At 48.1% G+C, this 27,962-nt stretch overlaps 1 protein-coding gene across 2 annotated transcripts in view; it reads left to right on the top strand.

Annotated features, from left to right (window-relative positions):
• The window catches only part of UNK (unk zinc finger), a 33,166-nt gene that overhangs the window by 3,510 nt on the left and 1,694 nt on the right, over positions 1-27,962 (top strand). The window contains exons 2-15 of one of the 2 annotated variants that reach the window (XM_049635708.1): positions 15,549-15,758; positions 16,611-16,787; positions 16,926-17,056; positions 17,518-17,653; positions 18,244-18,361; positions 19,322-19,406; positions 20,666-20,808; positions 21,234-21,434; positions 22,018-22,083; positions 22,569-22,743; positions 23,547-23,648; positions 23,795-23,983; positions 26,337-26,518; positions 27,136-27,393. In XM_049635708.1, coding sequence (XP_049491665.1) covers positions 15,549-15,758; positions 16,611-16,787; positions 16,926-17,056; positions 17,518-17,653; positions 18,244-18,361; positions 19,322-19,406; positions 20,666-20,808; positions 21,234-21,434; positions 22,018-22,083; positions 22,569-22,743; positions 23,547-23,648; positions 23,795-23,983; positions 26,337-26,518; positions 27,136-27,393 — 2,173 coding nt within the window. The remainder of the gene's footprint in view (positions 1-15,548; positions 15,759-16,610; positions 16,788-16,925; positions 17,057-17,517; positions 17,654-18,243; positions 18,362-19,321; positions 19,407-20,665; positions 20,809-21,233; positions 21,435-22,017; positions 22,084-22,568; positions 22,744-23,546; positions 23,649-23,794; positions 23,984-26,336; positions 26,519-27,135; positions 27,394-27,962) is intronic. The other variant, XM_049635707.1, reaches the window with a different exon arrangement.

The following is a 27,962-nucleotide window of genomic DNA, read 5'->3' as shown; positions in this document are numbered from 1 at the left end:
TTGTTAATTTATACATTGTATAAATGTCATGACTTCACTTGATTGCATCTGACTGTGTTTTGGGAAATCCAGGAAATGAAATTGTATTTAAATCATTATTGTAAATGGCAATAAAATTGTAAATACATTAGGAGAGTACAACTTGTTGTGCAACAGAAGTCACTGGAAGTGTTGCTAAGCAACCTCAGCAAGCATGAGTTAAATTACCAATAAATATTTCTGTATCTTGTTTACTTGTTTATCAAGTAGAACTAATTTCTTACAGGACAAAAATTAAGAGCTCGTTGTGGCCATCAGTCAAGCCCACAATATCCCCATTAAGAATTAAGTGCCCATGCTAAGGGTAGAGTCAAGCATAGCACCTAGTTGATATTTGCTATGATCTAAAGTAATGATTAAAGTGAAGATTTGCTTAATGGTTAAGTTTTTTTGTTTTAATCCAGCTATGTTAGATACTAAAGAAGGCTTCCCCACAATCCATTTGCATCTGCTTTGACTGGTGGTTTCTATCAACCTACAAAGACTGACTTATTGGTGAGGGCAGCTGGACAACTCTGAGAGCAACTTAGAGAAATCCATCTTGGGCACACTCTATAAAGGAGCTCCTTCTCTGGAAATAGCACCCCAGATAAGTGCACAAAAGCAAGACACCCTCGTGGACCTACTTCCTCCCGCTTTCAACACCCTGATGCCTGAAGGTGAGGTCTCCTTCCTGTGTGTCTTAGAAGCCATGAGCTCACTTAGGTAATAAGAGCCCTGCAGCAGCCTGAGCACCACACATCTGCAGGCTTTCCTGCCAGACCTTTGCCTAAAGGTTATTTTTCTCATTAGGAGAGGCTCTAGGTCACAAGAATGATAAAAGTAAGGTTGCATTTAAAGCTACATTACTTTAAATACTGGACTGGTGTAGGGATTATTTTCCCAAACGGGGCAGTATTTGCTTAATGATTAAGTTTTTCGTTTTGTTGTTGTTGTTTTGTTTTGTTTTGTTTTAATCCAGCTATGCTTGATACTAAAGGAGGTTTTCCCACATTTGCATCTTCTGTATTTTGAAATTGCAACTATGGACAGTTGTGGCTAATCCTAGTAGATTGTCTTCCCTTCTTTTAACATCTTGGATGAATTTGGGGCACACTAATGTGTTATGTGAAGATGGATGTTGAATGTAAGTTTCTCTGCCATTCTTAGACAATATATAAAAATTACATTAGTCTGATTGCTAAAAATGCCAAGAATTTGGGTTCAGTAGCCTTTTTGTTTTCTTATCATATAGATACTGTATAGATTCACCCCAGCCTGCCATCTTAAAATACCTGCATGGGCCACAGAATATCTGCGGAGAAAGTTTGGGTAAAATCAGTGCATATGATGATAGGTATGGGGTTTATTTTGGGGGTGATGGAAATGTTCTAAAATTAGGTAGTGGTGGTAGTTCTACATTATGGTGAATATACTAAAATCCACTGAGACATACACTTTAAAATGGTGAGTTTTTAATGTGATGTAAATTATATCTCAATTATTTTTTAAAAAAGGGTTAAAAACCAGCATATAAGAATCTATCAGGCTCATATGGCCTATCAGGGCTTGGCAGCATTGTTTGGTACGGGAAAGCCTGCAGTTTGTGAAAAGCTCCTTGGTGCCCTTTTTCCAGCCTTCTCAATGGCCTAGTCCCTGTGTATCCATTCTAGGTGAATGCCCCCCTGTTCTGAGTCTGTGGAGAAGTGAATACTCAGCAAGTTTGAGACTCCTAGTTGTTGGTAGTTGTACTTCAAACTGACTCTGAATTGACAGCCGTTATAAGGAGCAAGCACGTTTTTCCCAGTGCCTTTGTAAAAATGAACAAAGTGGGTGGGAGGTAGAAGAGAAGGTTGCTCTTCTGCTGAAAAGTAATGAATAACTTCTCAGGTGCTTTATGGTTGTTTTAATGTTCACGTAGACATTTCTTTAAGGACAGGCCATGTGTTTTAGGCATTTTTAATTGTATTAATAACTATAATATTTTAGTTCAAATAATCACAAATTTTTTATTCTTTCTCTATACAATCCCTCAACTTTCACCCCTTTTTTCTTTGCCAGTGTGTAGAATTTGACAGCAGTATCAAGAGCTGATGAGGAGGAGAAGATGGAAAGGAGTCTAGCGACTTAAAAACCTCACAGCATTCTCTGTGAGGTGATCTTTTTCCTGTCGGGGCTCAATTTACTTAGGAGATAAAGAAGATACTCAGACCTGTGACAGTTATCATCATGTCCTATCTGAGCTTATTGAAATGTTTCTTCCCTTTCCTTAATCTTTATATCACCGTTTGTTTTTTGTGTTCTTAAGTGAACTCATTTGTTTCTCCTAGTATTTGAAACATTGTACGGCCACTGTAAGTTTTAACAAAATGACTTCTGACGAGGAGGGGAAAGGCCCACGTTCCCATCTTCCTCAGAAATTTTGGCCTACTCACAAAACTACCCCCATTGAGGAGAGGTAGTTACGCTTAGGAAAGAAGCGATGAAAACTTTTGGCTTTGTGTTTTGTGACTTAGAAGTTTTAAATACTAGTTTTTAAACGTAAGTGTTTTGTTTTGTTTTGTTTTCATTTTGGTAAGAACATTACTATCTCTTTTTGATGTAACTTTCACCACTTAGAAGTGCCAGGTATTTGGTAGCCTGCCGTATTAGGATTTGTGTAAGTTAGTCTGTCAAAACATGACAAATTAGAAAACTGTACCTGTATTTTCTTATCTAAAAAAAATCTAAAGCTTAAATTTTATTATTGAACTAAGAGTACTTTATAATGGGGGCACCTGGGTGGCTCAGTCAGTTAGGCATCAGACTTTAGCTCAGGTCATGATCTCACATTTCGTGGATTTGAGCCCCACATCAGGCTCCGTGCTGTTAGTGTGGGATCCCATTTGGGATTCTTTCTATACCTTTCTCTCTTTGCCTTTCCTCCACTTGTGCACGCGTGCTCTCTCTCCCAATAAATAAACTTAAAAAAAAATTAAAAAGGTACTTTATAATGAATACATAAAGTAATTACTAAATATTTAGTAGAGCATGTTAAAGTTAACATTTTTGGGTTTTTTTTTATTTTTATTTTTTTATGTTTTAAAAAAAATTTTTTAATGTTTATTTCTTTTTGACAGAGACCGAGTACGAGCAGGGGAGGGTCAGAGTGGGAGACATAGAACACAAAGCAGGCTCTAGGCTCTGAGCTTCAGCACAGAGCCCGACGCGGGGCTCGAACCCACAGACTGCGAGATCATGACCTGAGCTGAAGTCGGATGCTTAACTGAGCCACCCAGGCACCCTGATTTTTATTTTTAGTAACTTATTTTTTGGTTATTATAATTATGGCCTGTCAAAATCTTCCTGACATATTTTGAACAGATTCTGGAGAGTCCACTTATGCATATTTGCTGTTACTCTTGTTTTTCTTTCTAGCTCATTTAAGGGAAGCAGAGTTAACAGCATGGTATTTAAGAGTACTGACTCCAGGGCCAGACTGATTGGGTTTGAAGGCCAGCTCGGCCACTTACTAGCTGTGTCTTAGGCAAGTGAGTTCCCCTTTGTATGTCAGTTTCCTGAGGATACCAGTACCTGCTCTGTGGAGTTAACGAGGCCTAAGTTAATATATGTAAAGTGCTTAAAATAGCGCATGGCATTTAGCACAGCATATGTACCATTCTTACCAATATTTGACAAGGCCAAGTTACTGCTTTCAGTTTCATTGCTACCTCCTTCGATAGCCTTAACCAAGTGCCATCTTCAGCTACATCTACACTAAAGTAGATTCTTCAGAGGGCCCCTAGGTGGCTCGGTAGGTTAAGCGTCCAACTTTGGCTCGGATCGTGATCTCATAGTTCGTGAGTTCAAGCCCTGCATTAGGCTCTCTGCTAACAGCTCAGAGCCTGGAGCCTGCTTCAGATTCTGTGTCTCCCTCTCTCTGCTTCTCCCTCGCTCATGCTCTGTCTCTCTCTTAAATAAATATACGTTAAAACAATTTTTTTTAAATAGGCTTTTCAGTTCCTAGGGCACATGTGGGTCATTGTTGTCTTCAGTATACTCCTGTTCTCCATATCCCATTCAAATTTTACTTCAGTTGCTATTCTTTGTGTAGCCTTCATCGGGCTACCTGTATCTTACACAATGGATTTGTATTTAAAACTAAACAGATGTGCTCTTACAGGCCAAAGCCTTTGTTCCGCGGAAGTTTACAAAATAACACATCAATTCAAATGTTTATGCTAGAACATTCATCAAATTGGAGGGTTTTTTAGGCCAGCTGTGTACAGAAAAACTTTGAATCAAGTCACAGTGTTCTCTTACTTAGGGAAGAATGATCCAGGGTTTCCAGTACTCCTCACATATATTCTACAAAATCAGTGATGTGAGTGAACCTTCCATGAACTTTCTCTCCTCAGTTTTTTTTACCAGTTCCAAAATCTTTAGGCCAAGGAGACAATCCTAGGAAGCAGGGACATGTAGGACTAGTTGCACACCAACGTTGTATCATTCATGTTAATTCTTGGGGCCAGGATGGCTCACTGGTGTCAGACCTTTCCCAATGAAGAATGGGCTGCAACTATTTACCTGTGAATGGTTCCCTCACCTGGGAACCAAAGCGTTTGCTTGCTTAAGTGCCTGTAGCACTTGTATTGTAGGCTCCTGTGTATGTTTCTGTATGTTAGGACAGTTCTGTTGTATCTAGGAGGGGTCATACTGGCTCTGAGGTCCTACGATATCTGCTCTGGCTAAAAGCCAGGTATAGAATCAAAAGCCTACATTGAACGTTCAGACACACTCAGAAATTCATCAGACACTTTATTTGCCTGAATAATGTTTTAAACCAGGATCATTTCAGATTTGGAAACCAAATGTCTGTAGCCGTATAGTGCTTTCTCAGAATTGTCCAAATATTTGCCAACCAAGTTTTAGCTTTATTTGGTCTTGTTTTTTAAAAGCCTTTTTCTGGCAGCTCCCACTGGTAAAGTTATTGTTACATGGTTGTATGGTTTCTGGGTTATGTTTGGTGTCAGAACAGAATGTGTATATATATCCTTATAAACACTTAATCTAGAACTGTTAGTACTTAAGCTCTTCAAAAATTAAAGATTTGCAGCAAATTGTAAAATGTGTGTGTGTGTGTGTGTGTGTGTGTATGATCGTATGCATATTTGGATAGTAATTTAGGATTCTTAATCTGCTTAACAACTCTTAAGGTATTCACCTTGGAAATAAATATTTTATTCTCAAACTTAAAAATGAAGAATTCTGGTAAGCCGTGGTCTATGACCTCTATGACTAAAATTTTTTAGGAATTCTGTATGGGTAGGGGTAATATTAATATGGAAACTAGATTACAGATGAGTATCATTTGAGGCTTTGCATACTACAGTGTACTATTTGACAATGACTGGCGATATTTTTGTTTTTTCTTTCCTTTGTTAGTTGCAGAATCCTATCACTTTGTGGTTAGATTTCAGTAAAGAATGTTAAAGAACAAGGTACCTGGCTGGCTTAGTCAGTAGAGCATGTGACTCTTGATCTCAGAGTCCTGAGTTCGAGCCCCACATTGGGCATAGAGCTTACTTGCAAACAATGGTCCTCTTCTTCAATATTCTTTTTTTTTTGTTTATTTGTTTTTTTTGTTTTTTTTTTGTTAAGATTCTGTTTCTATGGTAAAGCTTGTATGTTGCTTGAAAAAGATGCAATTCGGGGCGCCTGGGTGGCTCAGCCGGTTAAGCGTCCGACTTCGGCTCAGGTCACGATCTCACTGTCCGTGGGTTCGAGCCCCGCGTCGGGCTCTGTGCTGACCGCTCAGAGCCTGGAGCCTGTTTCAGATTCTGTGTCTCCCTCTCTCTCTGACCCTCCCCCGTTCATGCTTTGTCTCTTTCTGTCTCAAAAATAAATAAATGTTAAAAAAAAAAATTTTTTTTTAAAAAGAAAAAGATGCAATTCAGTGTTTAGGAGACTGGCTGTAATAAAGACGAATATTTGTGGCTCATTAGAAATGTGTGCGTATCACATTCCCCATGTGAGGCTTATGAACAGTCATCTGACTGGCCAGGAGAGTAGTGGGCTCTCCAGGACCAAGTGCTTCCTCGTGGCCCTCCAGGTTGGGGGTGTGCGTGGCAGCGTCTGGAGTTTCTTCTGTTGGCTCAGTCTTTGGCTTGTCGCCCCCTTTTTGTTTGGCTCACATGTTGTTGTTCACTCTGGATATTGAGCTTTATCAAGTCTTTAGCAAATCTGGTCTCCCTGCACCATCTCCTCTGTTGCTTCTCCAGAGGCTGTCACTATTTTATTTGCAGTTTTACTCAAATCTAACCACTTTGCATACGTGTCCAAATCAGGTTCTGCACATCATAAACTGGATGACATTCAAATAGTGATTTACTTTGCAAAAATATTTACCACAGTTCACTTTTAACTTAAAGGAAGTCTTCTGGCTTATTAGCAACATCTTTGATTTAATTTGGGGTCAGGATAGATTGTCAAGTTGTCATTAATATGATGGGTTACATTTCTAAAAGCTTTTTTTAAATTTTTTATTCTAAAAGCAATCCCCATTCAATAAAGAGTCCAGGTAACCCTTAAAATCAATAATACTGGATGTATTTTTCCTTCTAGTTTTTTTCCCCCCTGTTATAGTCTGGTGATCTACTTCTATTATTTTTCTGAATAAATCTTTAGTTAAGTACCCAGTTTTTGCCAAATAGTCATCATAATACCCCTTAGTTTTTGGAGGAAACAAAAAAAGGATTTAATGCATCTCTAGCGAGCTCCACACATTCCTAGGAATTACAGGGCAAGCCATCCCACTGGTTGCTTTTCTAGTCTGCATGTGAGGCTGATCTCAAAATTAGTGTTCAGGGTGAAGAACGAGGCTGTACAGACATTGTGGGGAAGGTAGCTAGAGAAGTTACTGGTTCCTTAATTGCCAGGAGAAGCATGTAAATCAGAGATCGGAATTGCTTCTCTTGGTTTTGTCGGGTTTAGAATATAGCTGCTATGGACCAAACTTGTACCATTTGTGATGCTTTACAGCTTGGCTTTTTCTTGGATAGACAGACATATCTGGAACGCTTGCTGTGAGCCAGCTTGCAGAGGTGCAGAGATGAGTAGACATGGCTACAAACAGCTATGGTGGGGGCTATATGGGCTGTATTCATACATTGCAGTGGAAACATGGAAGGAAGGTGATTAACACCTGTGGGCAGGGGCAGGGAACCCTCCTCACGTGGAGGAGAAGCCAAAAAGGTGATCCAGACACCGGGAGTAATATGCTCAAAAGTATCGAGATGTGAGGGGAGGGTTATGGTGTGTTGGGGAATTCCAACTCTTGAGCAGAGCTTGGCAAACTACGACTCGTTTGCCACATCCAGCCTGCCACCTGCCTCTGTATGGCCTGTGAGCTAAGAATGTGTTTTACATTTTTAATTGTTGAAAAAGAATATTTCATGACACATGAAAATTATATGAAATTCAAATTTCAGTGTCCATAAAGCTTTAATGGAACCCTCTCCTTATTGGTTTACGTATTGTTTATGGCTGCTTTTACGCTGCAAGATTCAGCAGTGTGACAGAGACCATATGTGGCACTCTCCTTGCTTGGCGTTTCTGTTCCGTGTACTATAGGTTGCAGTGACAACAGTTATAACTTGACAGCGTTTCCAGTACTGGGTGTATCAGCATATCAAAATGTTTTATTTATTCTTTATTACCAGTGCCTACCAATTATGTCAGAACAAGAGGAAGAGAAAAATGGACTTTGAATGTCATGTCTTTAGGGCACAGTAGAGTGTGAATTATTTTGTTATCAAACTAGGTGGCAAAGCTGTCTTTAATAAAAGCTGTGCTGGGGTGCCTGGCTGGCTCAGTCAGTGGAGCATGCAACTCTTGATCTCTGGGTTGTGAGTTCGAGCCTCATGTTGGGTGTAGAAATTTAAAAAAAAAAAAAAGGCTGTGCTGAAAGGACCCCTCCATTAACATTACCAGACTAAATAGTTGTCAAAATAATCCCAACTCAAAGAAAGGCAATGGTCAGAAAAATTAGAAATTTTACACTTGATCTTAGCCAAAAGGCTGAGAAACAATAGAAAAATTAGAAATTTTAAAGGGACTGAGGCACCTGGGTGGCTTAGTCAGCTAAGCATCTGGCTTCGGCTTGAGTCATGATCTCACAGTTCGTGAGTTTGAGCCCCACGTCAGGCTCTGTGCTGACAGCTTGGAGCCTGGAGCCTGCTTCAGATTCTGTGTCTTCCTCTGTCTCTCCCTGCCCCTCCCCTGCTCACTCTGTGTCTCTCTCTCTCTCTGTCTCTCTGTCTCTCTCTCTCTCAAAAATAAATAAACATTAAAAAAAGAAATTTTAAAGGGACTGTTTCATTACAGCAGCATTTCTTCACAAAAATGAAAATGAGGCTACAACTGAAGTAAGTTTCCCGAGTGGCTCATTTATTAGCTAAGCAAGGGAAGCCATTTACCAATATTGAATTAATTAAATTGTGTTTGATTGCAGCAGCTGAAGAAATATGTCTAGAGAAAACAAACTTGTTTAAAAGTGTTAGCCTTTCGACAAGAACAATTTCTCAAAATGTTGAAGTCCTTGGGAGCAGTATCAGTAGTCAAAAAACAAGGCAAATGATTTCACGTGGTTTTCCTTGGCTCTAGATGAGTCAACAGATCCTACTGTTACTCTTGGTTTCTTCATGGAGTCAATGTCTCGTTTGAAGTGACTGAAGAATTAGCATCAATGAATAGTCTATTTAAAACAACGACAGCTGAGAATATTTTCAAAAAACTGAGGACAACCTGAAGTATGATCTGCTAATATCTGTTACAACTGATGGTGGTAAGAATATTTTGGAGCAGAAAAAAACCTCACTGGACAAATTTGCAAAGCTTATGAAATTGTAAGGTGTTTAAAGCCTGTGGTTGGTTATTCATTATGTTATTCATCAGGTACTTTGGGGAGAAATACTTGAATCTATCATGTGTTACTGAACCATTAGAATCAGCAGTGAACTTCACTCCCTCTTGTGGACTTCACCATGATCAATTCCATGAATTTCTGTCAGAAACTGAATATTCTGATGCCCTACCACACAATAGTTTGATGGCTCAGCAGTGGTGAAGTTTTCTTGTAATTTTCTGAGTTCAGGGCTGACATCGAAACTTTCCTGAATGAGAAGAATCATTCTCAACTACTACTGAACACTGAATAGCTTTGGAAATTGGCTTTTGCTGCAGACTGGATAAGGTTTTTTAATGAATTCAACCTAAAATTACAGGGCAAACAGCTTGTTTGCAAACCTTAAATTGTAGTTCAGTCATTTCGACTACTAATGTTTGAGTCACGTCCAGTTACTTTATATACTTCCTGTGTACTATCAGAAGTTGAAACAAAGGCAAGATCTACATTCCTACACAAAGTTCCTGTGGGTATGATTTCTAAAGAAAAACTACAGTTCTAACTGATTTTGCAGCTCGGTGTGAATGCAAAAGAAATTTCGTATTTCAAAATCCATTTACCTGTGCAACTAAGGAGTTTACACCAAACCTTCAAATGGAAGCGATTAAAAGGCAAATATCAAGACTCCAATATAATCCTACAAGTGTCTTCTAAGAGAAGGATATGCTCAATTAAAATCATGCTTGTGGAAGGATAACGGCATTTGGCCATACCTATCTATGTGAAAAGACGTTTTCAGAGGTGAAATATATAAAATCTTATTACAGAATCTGCATTAGCAGAGGAACATTTATAACCAATTTGATGTGAGGGACCCTTAACTTTACAAATATTATTCCACCCACCCCCCAAAATCTGGTCTTATTAGACCTTTATTGTAGCCAACTATTATATTTTGAATTTCATCAATAAAAATGGAAGTTTTGTTTTTTCTCTCGTTGCGTTAGTTCATAATATCCTCGATTTGGCCTCTTGGCCTTCAGAGTCTAAAATACTTGCTATATCTAGTCCTTTACAGAAAAAGTTCATTGATCCTGCTCTAGAGTCTGGTTTGTTGTTGGGGAAGGGAGCAGGTCAGTGGCAGTAGGCAGGTAGAGTCAGTGAGACCACAAACACGCTGTTCTACAAGCAGTGGGGGACTAGGTTTGGATTAGAACAGCAGCTCGTTTCTCCCCATTGCCTCTAAACTTATATTCTTTCTGTCACCTCTGATAGTTTTTGGTGTATTCAGATTAATTCTTCCTCACACTTCTCCCCAGAAGAGAGTGAAACACCCAAATTGATAAATCTATTAAATGAGGAAACTTGGAATAGGATTTAAAGTTTAGTTAGAAATTGAACTGGTAGCAGTTTAGCGCTCGATTCATCACCTCCTTTAGAGTGATATAACGTCTTGTTAATCCCTCATGTGCTATCACTTAGTGGGGCAAGTGATTAAATTTAGATTTCCAATAGCCTGCTTTTTTTCTGTTATTTAGAATTTTGGAAAATGAAAATAATCCAGTAAGCCTTGAAAGTATTTGATTTTTAAAAAATTTTTAATGTTTATATTTGAGAGAGAGCACATGCACAAGCGGGGAAGGGGCAGAGAGGGAGACACAGAATCCGAAGCAGGCTCCAAACTCTGAGCTGTCAGCACAGAGCCCAGTGTGAGGCTCACATTCACTAACCAAGAGATCATGACCTGAGCCAAAGTCGGAGGCTTAACCGTCTGAGCCACTCAGGTGCCCCAGTATTTAATTTTTTTTTTTTTTAAGTGGATACACATATTTGATTTTAAAAGATTTTAGGGGCACCTGAATGGTTCAGTTGGTTGAGCATCTAACTCTTGATCTCAGGTCATGATCTCAGGGTCGTGAGTTCAAGCCCTGCATTGGGCTCCATGCTGGGCATGGAGCCTACTTAAAAAATAAAACTTGGGGTTCCTGGGTGGCTCAGTCAGTTGAGCGTCTGATTTTATCTCAGGTCATGATCTCATGGTTTGTGAATTCAAGTCCCACATCGGGCTTGCAGCTATCAGCATGGATCCCACTTCAGATCCTCTGCCCTCTTCTCTCTTTGCCCCTTTCCCACTCATGCTCTCCCAAAGATGAATAGACACTAAAAAATAACAAAAGCAAAAAAAACTTTTTTTTTTTTTAAATGAAAGCTTTTAGAGAAAAGAATAGTTGTGTAAAGCAGTTTAACAATATGGTAGATACATAATGATTAAATCTGTAAAAATAGAGAAAATTTATTACCAAAAGGCTAACATTTTTATTGATGGGATTAAGGGCATTTTTTGCCTTTTCTCCACTTTCCAAATTTTTTGTAGGTGGGCATGTGACTTTCATCATATTTTTTTACATGTATAAATAAACCATAACGAGGATAATTAATGCGATGTCCTGAAAAGAAGTGAAAGATAGCTTTTATTTAAGCTTAGTTCCCAATTGGGCACATAGGAAGGCACTGTTTAGGAAAGGTGAAGCTCTGACCATTTGTGTGTCCCTCCAAGCTTTGTTGATCCTTCTACCAGTTGAAGGCATGACTTTGTCTCAGAGCTCTTACTTCCCCAAGGCCTGTGTGGTTTCTGGATTCATTCTGGCCGTAGTAGCAGCTCGTTGAGGCCTTGCAGTTAGGAACTATTCTATGTTACTGCTTTTACCCTTGAGTGGAGGTCTTCCTGGGAGGTGAGAGTGTGAAGAATTGAGTCTTGGGGGCCTTGTACCCTCCTCAGAGCTTGGATGGGAGTGGGGGGAGTGAGTAGTTGGTGTGTCTGCCTTCCTCCGTTAGATCCCAGGACTTCTTGGGTTTCCTGAGAACCAGTTGAATTAAAGAGTAAGTTTCAACATATTTCGTTTCTTAGATTTGTACTTTCAAACCTTTAAGATGAGATGGATGGGTACTTAACAGTGATAGTTATGCATTTCCACTGAAAATTTGTTTCATTTTAATCCATGAAAATAGAAAAGTGATCTCTAAGTGGTTTTCTCCTTGCTTTCTGGGTACTGCATTGCCGGTTAGCACAGGGTCAGAGTGGGAGAGGGAGAGTGGGAAGTTCTGACCAAACGTTTTAGTTCTTAGGTAGCAGGTAGTACAGTTCCATTAATGACTTTAGCAAAAGGTTAAAAATTTCTCTCCTCTGATTGTAGTTGGTTGAAGGTGGACTCTCTGCCAGCACTAAATCTTGTCACTCGGCCCCTTCTCACGAGGGGCTTTTCTGCAGGAAACTGCCCTGTCTGCTGAGTTATGGGTTTCCTGCAGTGTGATACTTTGCACGAGGGCATAGGATTAGGCTTTCCGCTCTCAATGCTTTGCCGGCTGGCAGCATCCCAAAGCTGTTGCTATTGTTTTGTGGGCTTTTCTCTTTCTGTGACCTCATTTCTTGTATTCATTCAGCAAACTGTACTTAGCTTTTACTTGCTGTCAAGGATTTTATAATCTAATAAAAGAAAAAAATAGTAGAGAAAAATACACACATTGTTAATATGCAATGCAGGATAAAGGCTACAAAAGTATCTAGAGAAAATGTTGGCAAAACAGAGAGTATAACTTTTAGCTGGGGATATGGGCAGAATGGGGAGGATAGGTGGAAGTCAAGGAGGGTGGCATGGAGGTGGTGACATCAGGTTTCTTACCATTGAATTCAACCTTGAAAGATTTCTACAGGTAAGGAAGGGGACATGAACAAAGGCAGGGAAATTAAAGATCTATTTGCAAGACACCAAGGACTCCAGTTTTAGCAGGGGAATGGAGAGTAATCAAGGGAACTATGGCTGGGAAAAAATATTGGGCCAGATGTATAGAGCTTGGAATGCCAGGCTGAATAGTTGGTGTTTATCCAGGGCTACTGGGGGAAACTAAAGGCTTTTAACAAAGTGAGAATTAAGTTTGTGCTCTCTGAAGAATATAATGAGTGCTGTGTAGCTTAACTTGGACAGGGGAGAGGCTGGGAGCAAAGAGACTAGTTTATTAAAAGGTACCAAGTCCCTGGCCTATGACTTAAAAGGTTATTTGTTGCTTCCGTATCTGTCCTCTGTGGCATCCCTGCCAGGCTGAGAGCCCTTGTGGAGCCGTGGCTTCTGTGTGTGACACTGTGGACGTGACTGCCCCAAGCAAGCAGTCTTGCCAGGACTCTTTTCTCAAAGAGGACAGACTGTGCCCAAAGTCAGGGTGACCACATGTTAGAGTCCTTCCCCTGGCTGCCTCCCTGGTTTTTCGCTGAGGCACTGATATACCAAGCAGACAGGCACCACTCAGGGTTGCCAGATTAAGCAAATAAAAATACAGGATGTTAGACTGGAATTTCAGATAATGGATACATTTTTAGTATAACTATGCCCTGTGAAATAATTTGGTTTATCTGAAATACGATTTAGATGGGTGTCCTGTGTTTAATCTGACACTCCTAACCACCTTCACTCTTCTCTGCTCCTGGCCCTAGACTCTGCTTCCTCCTCTCCCATTTTCCATCTGTCACCTCCTGAGTTGGTCTCTTAGTGAGTCCAGAGTCAGATAGACTATGTGCTGTCCAGGAGGGATCAGCCTAGTCATTTGGAGGATGGGTGTCCCAACTCAGGGCCAGGTTTTGGGACATGTGTGCAGCATGAGGTGCCGCTTTCTGTCCAACCAGGTAGGGAGAAAGATCTTGTGTTCCAATGCCAAAAGGGACAGGAGAACATCAGGCCCTCGGGAGACTTCCAGGTTTCTGCCTGGTGTCCCACAATGTCCCTGGGGCCCAGAGATGATGTCCCTGCAATTTGGCTCCTCCCACACCTCACTTTATCCTCCTCTCCCCTTTCCAGTTCCTGTCCCATCTTCTCACATCCCACAAATGTGCCTGGAGCTCTTGGACCCAGACATCCTCTTTCTGAGCTCACACTTAGCCCTTTGCCTAAAACGCCCTGCCCACATTCTTCATCCACCAACACCTCCCCGTTTCCCTTTCTCTGTCCCAGCCTGGGCCCCGTGCTCTGGGTTCCCAAAGAACCCTCAGCAAACCTCCCTCATAACCTTTTCCACACTTGATTGATTCTGCCTGTTACTTGTATGTCTCTCCCATAAAAGTATGGGCTGACAAGGACCTGGTTCTTCATTGGTGTCCCCAGTGCCTACCAGCATGCCTGTACCAACTGGATGCTCATTAGATATGTGCCAAATGAACAGCAGACTCTCTTCCGAATTTTTACTGCCCCTTAAATCCTCGTGTTCCTCAGGGAGTACCCAGTTCCAGCTTCCCCTGGCCCAATACATACACCTGGACATTTCACACTTTAAGGCTGAGTGGATTTTTCAGCACATTTCATTAAAGCATCAAAGAAAACCTATCTGGAAAATCTCAGCCCTCAACTTACCTGTCCCTACACCTTCCGTATGCCCAGACAAGTAAGGCCCCGGGTGTCCTGGCCTGAGCCAAAGACCTGGGCTGGACCCTCTCGCCTTCATCTGGTGCCTTCTAGCTTCAGGCGCTACTCCAGGCCTGGACAGTTGCTTCAGGTCAGGTTGTTCCTCACTCCATGCCCTCTTCTGCACACAGTCTTCTGTGCCTTCTGGAACCATCCTCTTCGCTGGCATCACGTGCCCCTTATCAGGTCATTTATTGCCTGCATTGTTAGGGCTTGAGGGAACGAATAAAGAAAACTGCGCTGTCTGCCCCCAGTGCCTCCCCCCCCCCCCAGGTAGAGGCCCCCAAGCCTAAGAAACCCTTCACCTGGATACATAGAGTGAGCAAAGCACAGATGGATGACATGTTCTGTAAGGGGGTAAGTGGGTCTGGGGCCCTCCACTGGGTAGTGCCTGGGAGGGTGATGTGTTGGGATGTCTTGGCCATTACGTGAAAAGCAGAGGAGAGGGACAAAGGTTGGGAGGAGGCCCAAAGGACAGTGCCCCCGGATCCCCAGGTTAGGACGTAAACAGCCCCATCTGCTGCAGGTGCTCAGGTATGAGAGTACTGGGGGCAGGCAAGGCTGAGAGGGGGAGTCTCTTCAGATGCTGCTGTAAAAAGGAGCTCTTTCACAGACACCTGTGTAGCACTAGGAAGTGTCTCTGAGAGAAGGTAGGCAGACAGGACAGTAGTTTTCTGACTCAGTAGCTTAGAGGGAACACTCTGTGACTTGGGCTTTCAGCTCCAAAGCATCAGCCCCCCCAGCCCTCAGCCTGGAGCCCCAGCCCCACTCCTGGGACAGGGTGAGACCTCCAGGGATCGGCAGGCAGACCTGGGCACAGAGGACCCTGCAGGAAGTTTGGGAGAGGCCCCCCGTGTTCTTGTTTGCAGCCCTTTGCCTGCGATCGGTGGTTTGGTCTTAGAAGCCTCAGAGAACTAAGCCACTGATTAAGACCTCCGCTGGCAACCCGGCAGACAGCTGACTGCTGAGGGCCCTTGTGGCCTATGATTCCTGCTCTTCAGGCTGCCTTGGGACCTGGGTACTGGGAAGGATCTGGACACTAAGGTCCACCCTTAGCTCTGGGCCTTTATTTGGTGTCCTAATGGAACTAGCACCCCAGAGTAGGGCCCTCAGAGAACTTGGTGGCTAACTTGTTGCTGGGAAGCAGGGGTCTTAAGTCTCTGCTCCTGGCCCACCCTACGTGGGGGCTCTCCCTGCAGGTACCTGAAGGAATTCCGCACGGAGCAGTGCCCACTCTTTGTGCAACACAAATGCACTCAGCACCGGCCCTACACCTGCTTCCACTGGCACTTCGTGAACCAGCGACGTCGCCGGTCCATCCGCCGTCGGGACGGCACCTTCAACTACAGCCCCGACGTCTACTGCACCAAGTACGACGAGGCTACGGGCCTCTGCCCGGAGGGCGACGAGTGAGTGTCCCCCGCCTCTTTCCCCCTCACCCCCCCCCCCCCCCCCCCCGCCGCCTGCCCTCAGAGGAGCCTCATGTCTCCTGGGTCAGGTGCCCTCAGAATAGGCCAGGCAGAGTCTGAGAAGCCAGCCATTAGGCTGCTTCTGGGGAGACTGCTGCATCGTGGCACACCTTCCTGTGGCCTGGACCTGGGCTCAGACCTTGCCATCCCCTGGGGGAGGCCCCTTCTTTACCCACTTTTCAGAAACCCTACACAGGCTTCTCTTCTGCTAAGCAGAAGTATAGAAAGGGCAAACCTGAGGACCTCACAGAGGGGACGCTTGTTGACCCTGCTTGTTTGAACCTTGCAGAGGCGGTAACGGGAAGCACTGTCGGGGGTCTATGGGTACAGACCACTGAACTGCCCCTGCACTTCTTCTCCCAGAGGTCCAGGTCTTGTTCCCCCTCCTCCGGCCCCGGCCTAATATAGCCCTGGGGCAGGAGAGGGTGTGCCCATGCTGTGAGCAGACTGTTTCTCTGTGGACCTCTGCGGATCCAGCCAGCACTTGCTGTCCCAGGAGTGTCCCCCCTCTGGAACTTCATTCAAGTCAGCCCAGGGCCCTGACCGTACTCAGTCTTTGAGAGGACTTGTGGGAGGACTTGCTGAGCAGGCTGAAGTGGGAATTCTGGGCCCTGAGGGCTACAGCATCCAACAGATGGTGGGACGGTGGTTCTGTTACGTCAGCAGAGCTCACTGCTGCTGGCCTCCTCAACCTGCTATCCGTGCACCACCTGGGTGGTGGGGAAGGGCGGGGACTGATCTCCCAGGCTGTAGGGGCAAAGGTGAGTGAGCCCCCTCCCCCCAACGTTTCAGGTGCCCATTCCTGCACAGGACCACAGGGGACACTGAGCGCAGGTACCACTTGCGTTACTACAAAACTGGAATCTGTATCCACGAGACAGACTCAAAAGGCAACTGCACCAAAAACGGCCTGCACTGCGCTTTCGCCCACGGGCCCCATGACCTCCGCTCCCCTGTCTACGACATCAGGTGGGCTGATAGCTGTGGGCTGGGGTGGGGGCCTGGCTGGAGGCCTGGCCGCTGACCCGATGAGTCCCACAGATGGAGGGCAGGGCTGGCACTCTGCTCTTCCCCTCATGCCTCCTCCCTGCTCGCCTTTCCTCCCAGAGAGCTCCAGGCCATGGAGGCCTTGCAGAACGGCCAGACCACAGTAGAGGGCAGCATAGAAGGCCAGACGGCTGGGGCTGCAAGCCACGCCATGATAGAAAAAATCCTCAGTGAGGAGCCTCGGTGGCAAGGTAAAGGTGGTCCCACAAGTGGCCACGCCTCCTCCTGTCCTCTCTTTTCTCCTGCCCATAGTTGCCCTAAGGATTTGGCCCACTACCGCCCTTTTATCCCACCTTATATCCAGCCACAGTCCAGTCACTTGGGGGCACCTCTGGGGAGTTTCCCTAGATATACCTTGCCTTCCTCTCATCACTTCAGTGCTCCCCGAATTCTTCAGGGGACTTTCCCATGTGTGTACTTAAGAATATTTACATATACATACACACGTGTTCCTGACCCTCCTGAGAGTGCCCTTTTTTACCCTGTGTGCTGCATCTCCAGTAAGGGATGGTTCTTACCTCTCTCCTGGGTCTCAGTCTTGGTGTTGGCACATGAGGAGGTGGCCTGAGCTCCTGGACCCCTTCCCATGTGGCTTCTCCTTCCCCTTCTCCTGCTACATCTGCCTGACCCCTGCCTCTGGCTCCCTGTGTAGAAACTGCCTATGTGCTGGGGAACTATAAGACGGAGCCGTGCAAGAAGCCCCCGCGGTTGTGCCGCCAGGGTTATGCCTGTCCCTACTACCACAACAGCAAGGACCGGCGGCGGAGCCCCCGGAAACACAAATACAGGTCCTTTGGCCCAAGCAGGCCAGCCATGGGAGGGAGGGGTGGCAGGGAAGGGATCATGGCGGGAGCTGCTTCCACTGTGTTCACAGCGAGGCAGGGAGACCAGCCCTAGGGATTACAGAATCGCAGGACCCAAGTACAAAGGGAGGGAATAGTGGGGACAGCTGAATGGTGGCGAGTCCACTGGGATCCTCTTTTGCCACGAAATGAGGTACTTGGGTCAGATGATCTCTAAGGCCCCTCCACTTCTGATTCTGAGGGGTGATTGCTGGGGATAAGACGTGGTCTGGAGAGTATGGTTCTGGCTATAGCCTGGCTCTCCTGGGGCTGCAGAATACCTGACACGAGGACCCAGCAGAAGGGGACCAAACAGCGTTCTTGCTGATACGGCCATACTGCTCCAGAGAAGCAGAGCCTGGCTTCTGGCCCCACTAAGGTTCTCACTCTGGAGTTCCTCTTTTCTCTTTGTGAGCCTGGCCCTGTGAAGCAGGGAGACCAGAGAGGAGCCTTTAACAGGCATCTGGTTGGCATTCCCCAGATCCCAGTGTCTCCCTCTCTGGCATCCCTCTGACCCCACCATCTCCTTGGACCAGGTCATCTCCATGTCCGAACGTGAAACACGGGGATGAGTGGGGAGACCCCGGCAAGTGTGAGAATGGAGATGCCTGCCAGTACTGCCACACCCGCACGGAGCAGCAGTTCCACCCGGAGGTGTGCCTTGGAGCAGGGGCTGGGCCCTTTGAGAACTGTGGGTGGCTTAACATACCCTCTTTGGGAAGCCGGGAAAAAGGAAAAGAAGGTCTGGGCAGATGTGGGCAGACATCACGCTGACACCATCCAGGCCTCCCTAGGCAGTGCTTGAGGAGCCCTGAATCCTAATTGGGTAACTTGCCTTGTTCTGAGCCCACGATCACCAAGCAGCCCCCTTGCTCCCAATTTTGTTTCTTCCCCTCACCCCGGGCCTCCTGTCAGGGAGCGTCAGGGACTGGGCATAGTTACCTGGCCATTCTGGACTTGGCACCACTCATGGTGCTTAGACTCCAATGACCTCAAGATTTAAAAAAAATAAGAAAGCCCCTTCCAGCTGATGTGTTTCAGATCAGAGTCTCTGGTACCGGCAACCCAGCCCACTGGCCCCATGGTGTAGCCTTGAGCCATGTCAGTGTGCCAGGATCTGGAATAGGGTACATAGAGGCACATGCTGTCCCTGCCCATGGGTTCATGGAGGCATAGACATATGGGCAGAGGCCACCTTGTACGGGTTGCAGACAGCAAGGTGGAAAGGTAGATGTAGATCCCAACCCAGGGTACACGTAGGTAGAGGGATGCTGCCTCTGATCTCGGCTCCCTTAATGTCCCAAGAGACATCCGGAGGTCACAGCCCTGGCCAAGACCCTGAGTGGGGAAGCAGCATAGAGAAGATCCCTTTGTGAGGGCCTAAGCAGGGCTGGTTGAACCTGTGACCCCAGAAGGGGGGGCTGTCCTTAGCATGAGGGTGGTTGTATCTGCTTCAGGAGTTTGAGTAAGAAGTCAGTAGGGAGAGAGTTAGGGAAGTGGCGTGGAATGGGGAGGAGAAAAGAGATTACTAAGCTAACCCTCCCATGTTGAAGGCACCCATGCCTGCCTGTCCCTCTCTGCCTAAGCCTGATGTGCCTCTGCTCTGCCCTCCAGATCTATAAATCCACCAAGTGCAACGACATGCAGCAGTCGGGCAGCTGTCCCCGAGGACCTTTCTGCGCCTTTGCCCACGTAGAACGTATGCTGTTCCCATTCCCCTCTCCACCCTCTCCTCCCCTCACGCTCTGCTCAGGCTCAGTCAGAGGAGTGGCTTCTCATCTGCCAGCCAGCAACAGGCTCTGTCCTTGCTGGAGGTTCCAGTCCCCCCTGCACACACACCCCGGAACTGGCCTTAAAGCCCTGGAGCTTCCAAGGTCGTGAGACAGAGCAGGACCAGGTCCCTGGTCGGGCACTCACAATCACAGGCAGAATGAAGCACCCTTCCAGAGCCAACTAGGCAGATCTCAGCAGCTACCCCATGCCCCATCCATGGCAGACATCCCTAATTGAACATGGCACTCTGTTCTGCTGAGAGCAGGGCTGTCTGATCAAAATGTAATGCAGCCCTTCTTGTGTCATTTTAGATCTTCTAGTAACCATGTTTAAAAAAAAAAAAAAAGGCAAAAGAAATAGGTTAAATTAATGTTAACGTCCCTTTACTTAACCCGGTGTAAAATATCATTTCAAAAATAATTACTGTAAAAAATCAAGATATTTTACTTTTTTTTTTTTTTTGGTCCAAACTAAGTCTTTGAAATCTGTTGTGTAATTGAATAACTGCAGCACGTTTCAGTTCAGCCCTCACTCACAACACAACTCACTGTTGTGAGTGCTTGCTAGCCACATGTGGCTCATAGCTACTGGATAGCGAGGCACTCAGTTCTCGCACGGCAGTCTAGACCGCCAATACCCATCTTAGAGCTGGAGCTCAAGTTGGAACCCTTGTCAACCACAAACCGCTGCTCTGGTTGTCCTTAACGTCTTCTCAGGCTCAGGCCTTATCTCTGGGATTAGGGTCAAAAATAAGCTGAGGGCCCTAGGAAGGGGAATATTCTTGGCACAGAGATCGTCGCCAGCCATGGGCAACTGGGACCACCTATTGAGGCAACACAGGGAAATAATTAATGGCTCAGGCTTTGGAGTAGTACAGATCAGGGTACAAATCCCAACTCAGCTCTGTCACCTAGGGAGATTACTTCTATGAGCCTCAGTTTCCTTATCTGTGAAATGGAGACTCTGATGTTATTTGTATCTTCTAGTCATTGTGAAGATTCACGGTGAATACAAAGTGCTTGGCACAAAGTAAGCACACAGTACACAGTATTAATAGAAATAAGGGAGGAGCTTTCCCTTTATATACAGAGGGTGCATGGTCTCCTTTGAAAAAGATCCCAATGTGTGTTTGGAGGGACAGAGCTGGCAAGGAGCCTGCTGACAGCCTGACTCTGTCTCTTGCAGAGCCACCCCTCAGTGACGACCTGCAACCTTCCTCAACCGTGTCCAGCCCCACTCAGCCGGGTCCTGTCTTGTACATGCCGTCTGCTGCCGGAGACTCCGTGCCCGTGAGCCCCTCCAGCCCGCATGCCCCTGACCTCAGCGCCGTACGTGCCTATCCAGGGAGTGGGTGGGCACCATGCCTAGCCAGGAGTCAACACCTGCCTCTAATGCTCCCAGTGCCCTCTCAGCCTGTGCTTGGAGGAGGGGGCCCTGGTATTTTGCCTCAGGCCAAGGAGTTCTGCCCTTTCTGCCCCAGGGTTTTTCTATCAAAGATCTAGTGGTGGGTGGGGTCCCCAGAGCCTGTGTTGGTCAGCCTGGGTAGAGCTGGTAGAAGGGACAAAAGCCTTCGGTCACAGTTCCCCCATAACTTCCTCACGGAGACTACCCTGCGTGGTAGTTGCTGCCCACTGGCAGTTGAAAATAGAACGGAGCCCCTTGCTGAAGAATCTCCCTCTGTGGAGGGGACAGAGGATGGGCCATGGCCTAGCCCACATTTTGCCCACCAAGCCACTCCCTTTCTTCTCTGCAGCTCCTCTGTAGAAACAGCAACCTAGGCAGCCCATCTAACCTCTGTGGCTCCCCCCCGGGCTCCATCAGGAAGCCCCCGAACCTGGAAGGCATTGTCTTCCCTGGGGAGTCTGGCCTTGCCCCTGGCAGCTATAAGAAGGCTCCTGGCTTTGAGAGGGAAGACCAGGTGGGAGCCGAGTACCTGAAAAATTTCAAATGCCAGGTAAGGGATGCAAGGGGAAGTCCAGTGAGGTTAGCCTTCTGCAGGGGGCAGGAGAAGCCCTGGAGAGCTGTCCTGGCCTGGCTGTGGGGAATATGACTGGGAGCTGGGAAGCCCCTGTTCTCAGCCTCTTTGACCCTGAGCAGAGTGAGGGAGCCCATCCCATTTTACAGATGGAAACAGGAAAGTTAGCATGGCCAGGCACCTGACCCTCTCACAGACCCAGTTAATAGAGGAGCAGGGACTCCACCCTCGGTCTCCTGTCCCACCATCTGGTCTTTTCCCTGCCTTATGCTGCCTTGATAGAGTGGCAGGGCCTTGGGGGAACAGGCAAGAGTGTCCCTCACTGGACTTATCTGAGGCTTGGAGTCACCAGGGAGGAGGGGAACAGCTCCCCTGGTTCCTAGAGTAGGGAATGGAGTAGGGGTGGGGAGGGAGAGCAGGGTATGTGTGTGGAGGGGGACTGTGTGACAGGTGCCTGCAGCCTCAGTGGGCCATGGCAGGTGGATGCTTGGGAAGACTCCTGTACTCAGGGGCCCTTCCTAGCACCACATGAATCCCGTGCTCCCTGACTTTTCTTTCTTAGGCCAAGTTAAAACCCCACTCACTAGAGCCCAGGAGCCAAGAGCAGCCTCTGCTTCAGCCCAAACAGGTATACAGCTCTCAGCCCCCTTCCTCCCCTTCTGGAACCCCTGCTGTTGACAGGATAGGCCCAGAACCCCAGGCTTTGCAGAAGGGGGCCGCTGCTTTCCCCATAACCCGAGGGCCGAACTAAGGTGGGGCCCCAGCCCTAAATCCAGAGAGGTAGGGGTCAGGCCAGGCCCTGCAATCCCTTACCTCCTGGACTCACTCATGAGTTAGTCAAAAAAATATTTCTTGAGCGTCTATACTGTGTCAGGCGCTGTACTCACTTCTCCCTTCCCCTACTGCAGGACTCTAGGGTGAATGGGCCCTGCAGCCTGTAAGCCACAGCTGTCCCAACTCCAGCCTTGCAGCAAGGTGTTGAGTGGGTGGGGTCCCGTCTGAGCTTGGGGGCAACTGGATGAGCCCTGGTTTGCACCATTTCCCTCCAGCCCCTGGCCATGGCTTCCATGAGCGGGCACCCCATTGTCTCTCCTCCTCATTCTCTCGTTGCAGGACATGCTGGGCATCCTTCCCGTGGGCAGCCCCCTGACCTCAAGCATCTCTTCTAGTATCACCTCCAGCCTGGCAGCTACGCCCCCTAGCCCTGCTGGCACCAGCAGCGTCCCTGGCATGAATGCAAATGCTCTGCCCTTCTATCCCACCAGCGACACGGTAGAGTCAGTCATAGGTAATTAGGCCGTTTCTATTGCCAAGATCTGGACTGGGTCTGGAGTCAGAGAAACTAGCTCTCGAGTGAGATCCAAACCGGGGTGCTTGTCACTGTAGACATTTACCTTGGGAGAGTCAGAAGGTGGGCACTCTGAGCCCTTTGACCTAAAGGGAAAATGAGCCCAGGGTGTAGGGCCCTTATAGCCCTTATAGCAAATTAGCTATTGCTCTGTTATGGAAATTAGGAAGAGCCGCCTCTTCCCTTGGACCAATGCAGCCTTATACTCTCACTAGGTACCCTTATGTAGCAGACAACCTACACAACTGCCCTTCTCTGTCAGCAGCCCTTTATGGGTGGCACTTTGTGGCGGGTCGTGTTTCAGGCACCAGGCTGGCAGAGATGCAGATAGGGTGTTCCTGCCCTCGAGGAGGGACATTGTTCCCAGCCTCCCAGTCTAGTTCAGCAGAGGGCAGTGGGTGTTTGTCAAGCACCTACTGTGCATTAGCCACTGAGGGCCCAAAGATCTGTTTCCTGCCCTTGAGAGCTCAAGGATGAGACATACAAGCTGTAACATCAGGAGAGGTATCAGAAGGCTTTGGAAGAGAGCCATCTGAGCCGGACGTGGCAAGGCACACAGCACAGGGTGTCCATGTTGGCAAAGGAGCAGCCCGACAGGCAGAGGCTTGAGAGCCTGGGTCTAGTGGGGCCGAGCATGAATAGGAGGCAGTAGAGGTGGGTCCTGGAGACGAGGCCTGGAACCTCAGGATTCTGTGGCCCCTTGGGAGGCAAGGAGGTTTATGTACCAATCTCTGTGTCCCCAGAGTCTGCCCTGGATGACCTGGACCTGAATGAGTTTGGGGTGGCTGCCCTAGAGAAGACTTTCGATAACAGCACGGTGCCCCACCCAGGCAGCATCACAATTGGTACTGGGTAGTGGGTGGGCAGCGCATGAGGGAGGGCTCCTAGGGGTCCAGCCTGGCCCGCGCTGCGCAGGCGAGCCTTCCCCTGCTTACGTGGCTCTGGGTAGCTTGCCCCGCCTTCACTGGGCCCTCTGGGGCCTCTCTTCCAGGTGGCAGTTTGCTGCAGAGCTCTGCACCCGTGAATATCCCTGGCTCCTTGGGCAGTTCTGCTTCCTTCCACTCAGCATCCCCGTCCCCTCCTGTCAGCCTCTCCTCGCATTTCCTGCAGCAGCCCCAGGGCCACCTGAGCCAGTCCGAAAACACATTTTTGGGGACCTCAGCATCACATGGATCTTTGGGTAAGAGGGGGTGTGTCTCTCCAAGACCTGGGGCAGCAGGGTCTGGGCTTTTAGAAGTGCTTTTGGCCACTTTGTCCATAGCCAGAGGCAGTGCAGAGTAGAGGTTGGAGCAGGGACTCAGAGCTTGGAGGTGGGTCGGGTCCCTGCCCCACATTTCCCTTAGCTGGGTACACCTGGACAAGGTGGCTTAGCCTCTTTTAGTTTCCTGTGCTTTAAAGTTTGTAGAAATAATGGCATCCTCCTCCTCATAAGGAAGGTGCAAGGCTTAAATGAAATAATGTGAGGGAAAGAGACGAAGGGAGAAGTCTGCACAGGCTTGCCCCAGGCTCAGGGTGGCCTTCCTAGAAGCAGAGGCACCAGGCAGACCCGGCTGTGACCCCAAAGGCTGTTGAACATGAGAACCGGAATGGGATGGACTGGGGGGTTCTAGAGGGCACATCACATGACAGTGGCTAGAAGCAGGGCCTGGCGAGCTGCAGGCTCCACCGTGGGCAGGGTACCCTCTCGTGGGCAGGCTGGCGTGAGTGTTCACTGAGGTAATGCGTAAAACAGCACAGTGCCCAGCTCGCTGCCTCTCAAACAGCAGCTGCTGCTCTTAGCACCACCACCCCCCCTGCCCCGCCCCAGCAGCTGTTCGAGAAGATCAAGAAATAACCTCTCCTGAGGGTGCTGGGCTTCCTGGTCACACTGAGCCTGAGCCTGTGAGCCAACCTTTGACATTCTGACCAGAGATCAGGGCAACACGTTGATCTCTAAGCATCTTTCCAGTTTTGAAGGTGGCTGTTCCATTTTATGTTGGCTCTGTTAGCTTCAGATGCTTTGTGTCACATTTGTCTGGCTTGTTCGTATTCTGGAAGCATCTTGACTGTACCCCTTCTTGCTGGCCACACACTCTTTCATTCCTTTCATTCCTCTCCATGTAGTTATCAAGCAGGGTTTTATAGAGTGTGAGCCCAACAGTCCCTCCTGCCACAGAGCCGTGGTCTAGTCAGAGAGGCAGACCTTCACGGACAGTAGAGCCTACTCAGAAACTGTCACTCTTGTGTGGAGTTAGAGGCCTGGCTTTGTGATTCAGAATAATAGAGGGAACCTGACCTGGACGCGGTCAAGAGAGAAAGTGCCACCTGAGTGCGGAGGGAGGTGCATGGGAAGAGCTCGCTGCCAGGAGGACATTTTGTTGGTCGTGAGTTCCCACCTCTGGGGACAGGGCAGATAGGGTCATGGATAGTGCACATCTCAGGATTTCTACATAGGATGACATCTGTCATAGTTTGGGTGTATGTGTTGCTTGGAGGACAGAAAGAATCCTTTGGTTTCTGGAAAATCCTTGCTGGATTAGTGGGAAGGGAGTGAGAAAGAAGTTATTAGAATGAGAAGTGTGGGCAGAATGAGGCCAGAGGTGGGTATGGGTCCCCCTCTAGAAGACGGGCTGCCCTGGTGGCCACAGAGCGAGGCACATGGTGTTAGCAAACATCTGTCAAAGGAGTAAATGAATACATGGCTGGGTGAGCGCGCAGCCCAGCTAACTGGAGAAAGTAAGCCTTTGGAGTTAGACGCCCTGACCCTATATCGTCTCCACCGTTTACCGTTTGTGTGATTCTTTTTTTTTTTTTTTTTTAACGTTTATTTATTTTTGAGACAGAGAGAGAGCATGAACGGGGGAGGGGCAGAGAGAGAGGGAGACACAGAATCGGAAGCAGGCTCCAGGCTCTGGGCCATCAGCCCAGAGCCCGACACGGGGCTCGAACTCACGGACTGCGAGATCGTGACCTGAGCTGAAGTCGGGCGCTCAACCGACTGAGCCACCCAGGCGCCCCCCGTTTGTGTGATTCTTAGCAACACCTTTTTTTTTCCTGTTTACTCATCATAAACCAAGGAGAATGAACCAGGGTTCCCTGAACTTTTCCTACTACAGTTCTGCCATCATCTGAGGCTCTGGCCCACATTTTTGCCCCCGAATTTCCTCCCTAGCCTCACAGCAGGTATAAGGGGGTTCTCCCCTCTCTAGCCCAACAGTCAAGTCACAATCACAAATTGCCACCTTTACAGACTGCTGTCCCTCCAGTCCTTCCCAAGTCCCCTGAATCACTGTGAGGCAAGTGATGGCAACCTCATTTTACAGATGAGGTTGCGAAGCCTCAGAAGTTAAGTGCTAAGTGTTAAGTAGCAGGTAATGCTACGGTAGGTCTGATGCAGCTGTGGGGCCAACACATCCCTGTAAAATTCCCTGGCCTGATATTGCTGAAGCCTTGCACAGCTAGCCCCTGGAAGCCTCCAGGCAGGGGTGGATGGGGCCCAGGGTCTGGGTCTGAAGCCTTCCAGAACCCTGATGTTCCTCCATTTCCTGATGCAGGTCTGAATGGGATGAATAGCAGCATCTGGGAGCATTTTGCCTCTGGTAGCTTCTCCCCAGGCACTTCTCCTGCCTTCCTGTCAGGGCCAGGGGCTGCTGAGCTGGCCCGGCTGCGGCAAGAGCTCGAAGAAGCCAACAGCACCATCAAGCAGTGGGAGGAGTCCTGGAAGCAGGCTAAGCAGGTACTGGGCCCCCACACCCACTTGCCTTCCCAGGGCCTGATGGCATGCAGCCTTCACCCATCTTACGCAGAGGAGGCGCAGGGGTGGGAGGCCCAGGGTCCTGGAGGACAGAGCAGAAATTTTGTTTTGTTCACTTTCTTTCCCTGTGGAAACACTTGCCTTGCCAGTCAGGACCCTGGGCTGGCTGGTGTCCCAGGCCCGGAATTCCCACTGTGAGTTGCTTATTTGGTTTGATCCCACAGCACTGCTTGACTCTCCCCAGAAACCCTGACTTTCCAGGGTGTTCTAGGCTCTGAGATGGTCCCTCTGTCCAGCTACAGCCTGGCTGCTCCTGCAGGTGCTGGCCAACATGCCCAGCTCTGCCTAGCGCTCCTCTGCCGTGCTGGCTTCAGCCCCCTTCCTGACACACACAGGGTCTCTTGCAGATCTTGAAACCTCCCTTGTCTGCAGGCAGTGTCAGCCCCCTGCCTGTGCCCTCCCCAGACAGTTGACCCAGCTCTCCAGTAGGCCCCGCAGCCACAGTGGTCCCTGCAGGCTCCCAGAGGTGTACTTGCAAGGGGGGAGGGTTGCAGGGCCAGGGGGCCGTCAAGATGAGGTGCTGCGTGTTGGGCCCACAGGCTTGTGATGCCTGGAAGAAGGAGGCAGAGGAGGCCGGTGAGCGGGCCAGCGCAGCAGGTGCTGAGTGCGAGCTGGCCCGGGAGCAGCGGGATGCACTGGAGGAGCAGGTTAAGAAGCTACAGGAAGAGCTGGAGCGGCTGCACTCAGGCCCCGACCCACAGGCCCTGCCCACCTTCTCCGACCTGGAGGCCCTCTCACTCTCCACCCTCTACTCCCTCCAGAAGCAGCTGCGGGCCCACCTGGAACAAGTGGACAAGGTCAGCCCAGGAGGTTAGGGGAGCGCTGGGTGGGGGTGTACAGCAGCCTCAGCAGTGCTTGGACTCGGATGGGTCCACGCTGCTCCAGGGACAGCCACCCTTCTGGGAGCCTCTGCCCAGCTGCTGGGCTGACACAAAATGCTGCCCTCTCGGAGGAGAGGTAGGAGAAAATGTCACTTGCTGGGAGGTGAGAAGGCTGGAGATAGGGAGGCGTCAGTGCCCACACTCCCCCCCACTGCCCCCACCGCCCCAGCCCCCACAGTTCTGAGGGTGGGGCTGACCCAAGCTGCATTACTAGGCCTGGGCCTTCGGTTACATTGAGACGCTTCTCCTGTGAGCTCTGCACATACCAGAAGACATTCCAGAACAGTTAGGTCCCCAGGGCTACTTTGTCTGCATTCCTAGGTGCCCCGCTGGATCCCCAGGGAGCATGGCACAGCAGAGCGTGCATTCTTTTTTTCACCAGGCATTTGCAGCCAGGCCCCATTGTTCTCGTTTGAGGACCGAGGGTCCCTGTGAGATCGAGACAAGAGGCAGAGGCTTTGTGGGAGAAAGAGCCCGTCAGGGTG

The sequence above is a fragment of the Panthera uncia genome, chromosome E1 (genome assembly GCF_023721935.1).
Source record: "Panthera uncia isolate 11264 chromosome E1, Puncia_PCG_1.0, whole genome shotgun sequence".
In the NCBI taxonomy this organism is placed as follows: domain Eukaryota; kingdom Metazoa; phylum Chordata; class Mammalia; order Carnivora; family Felidae; genus Panthera; species Panthera uncia.
This window is presented reverse-complemented; position numbering and strand designations above follow the sequence as displayed.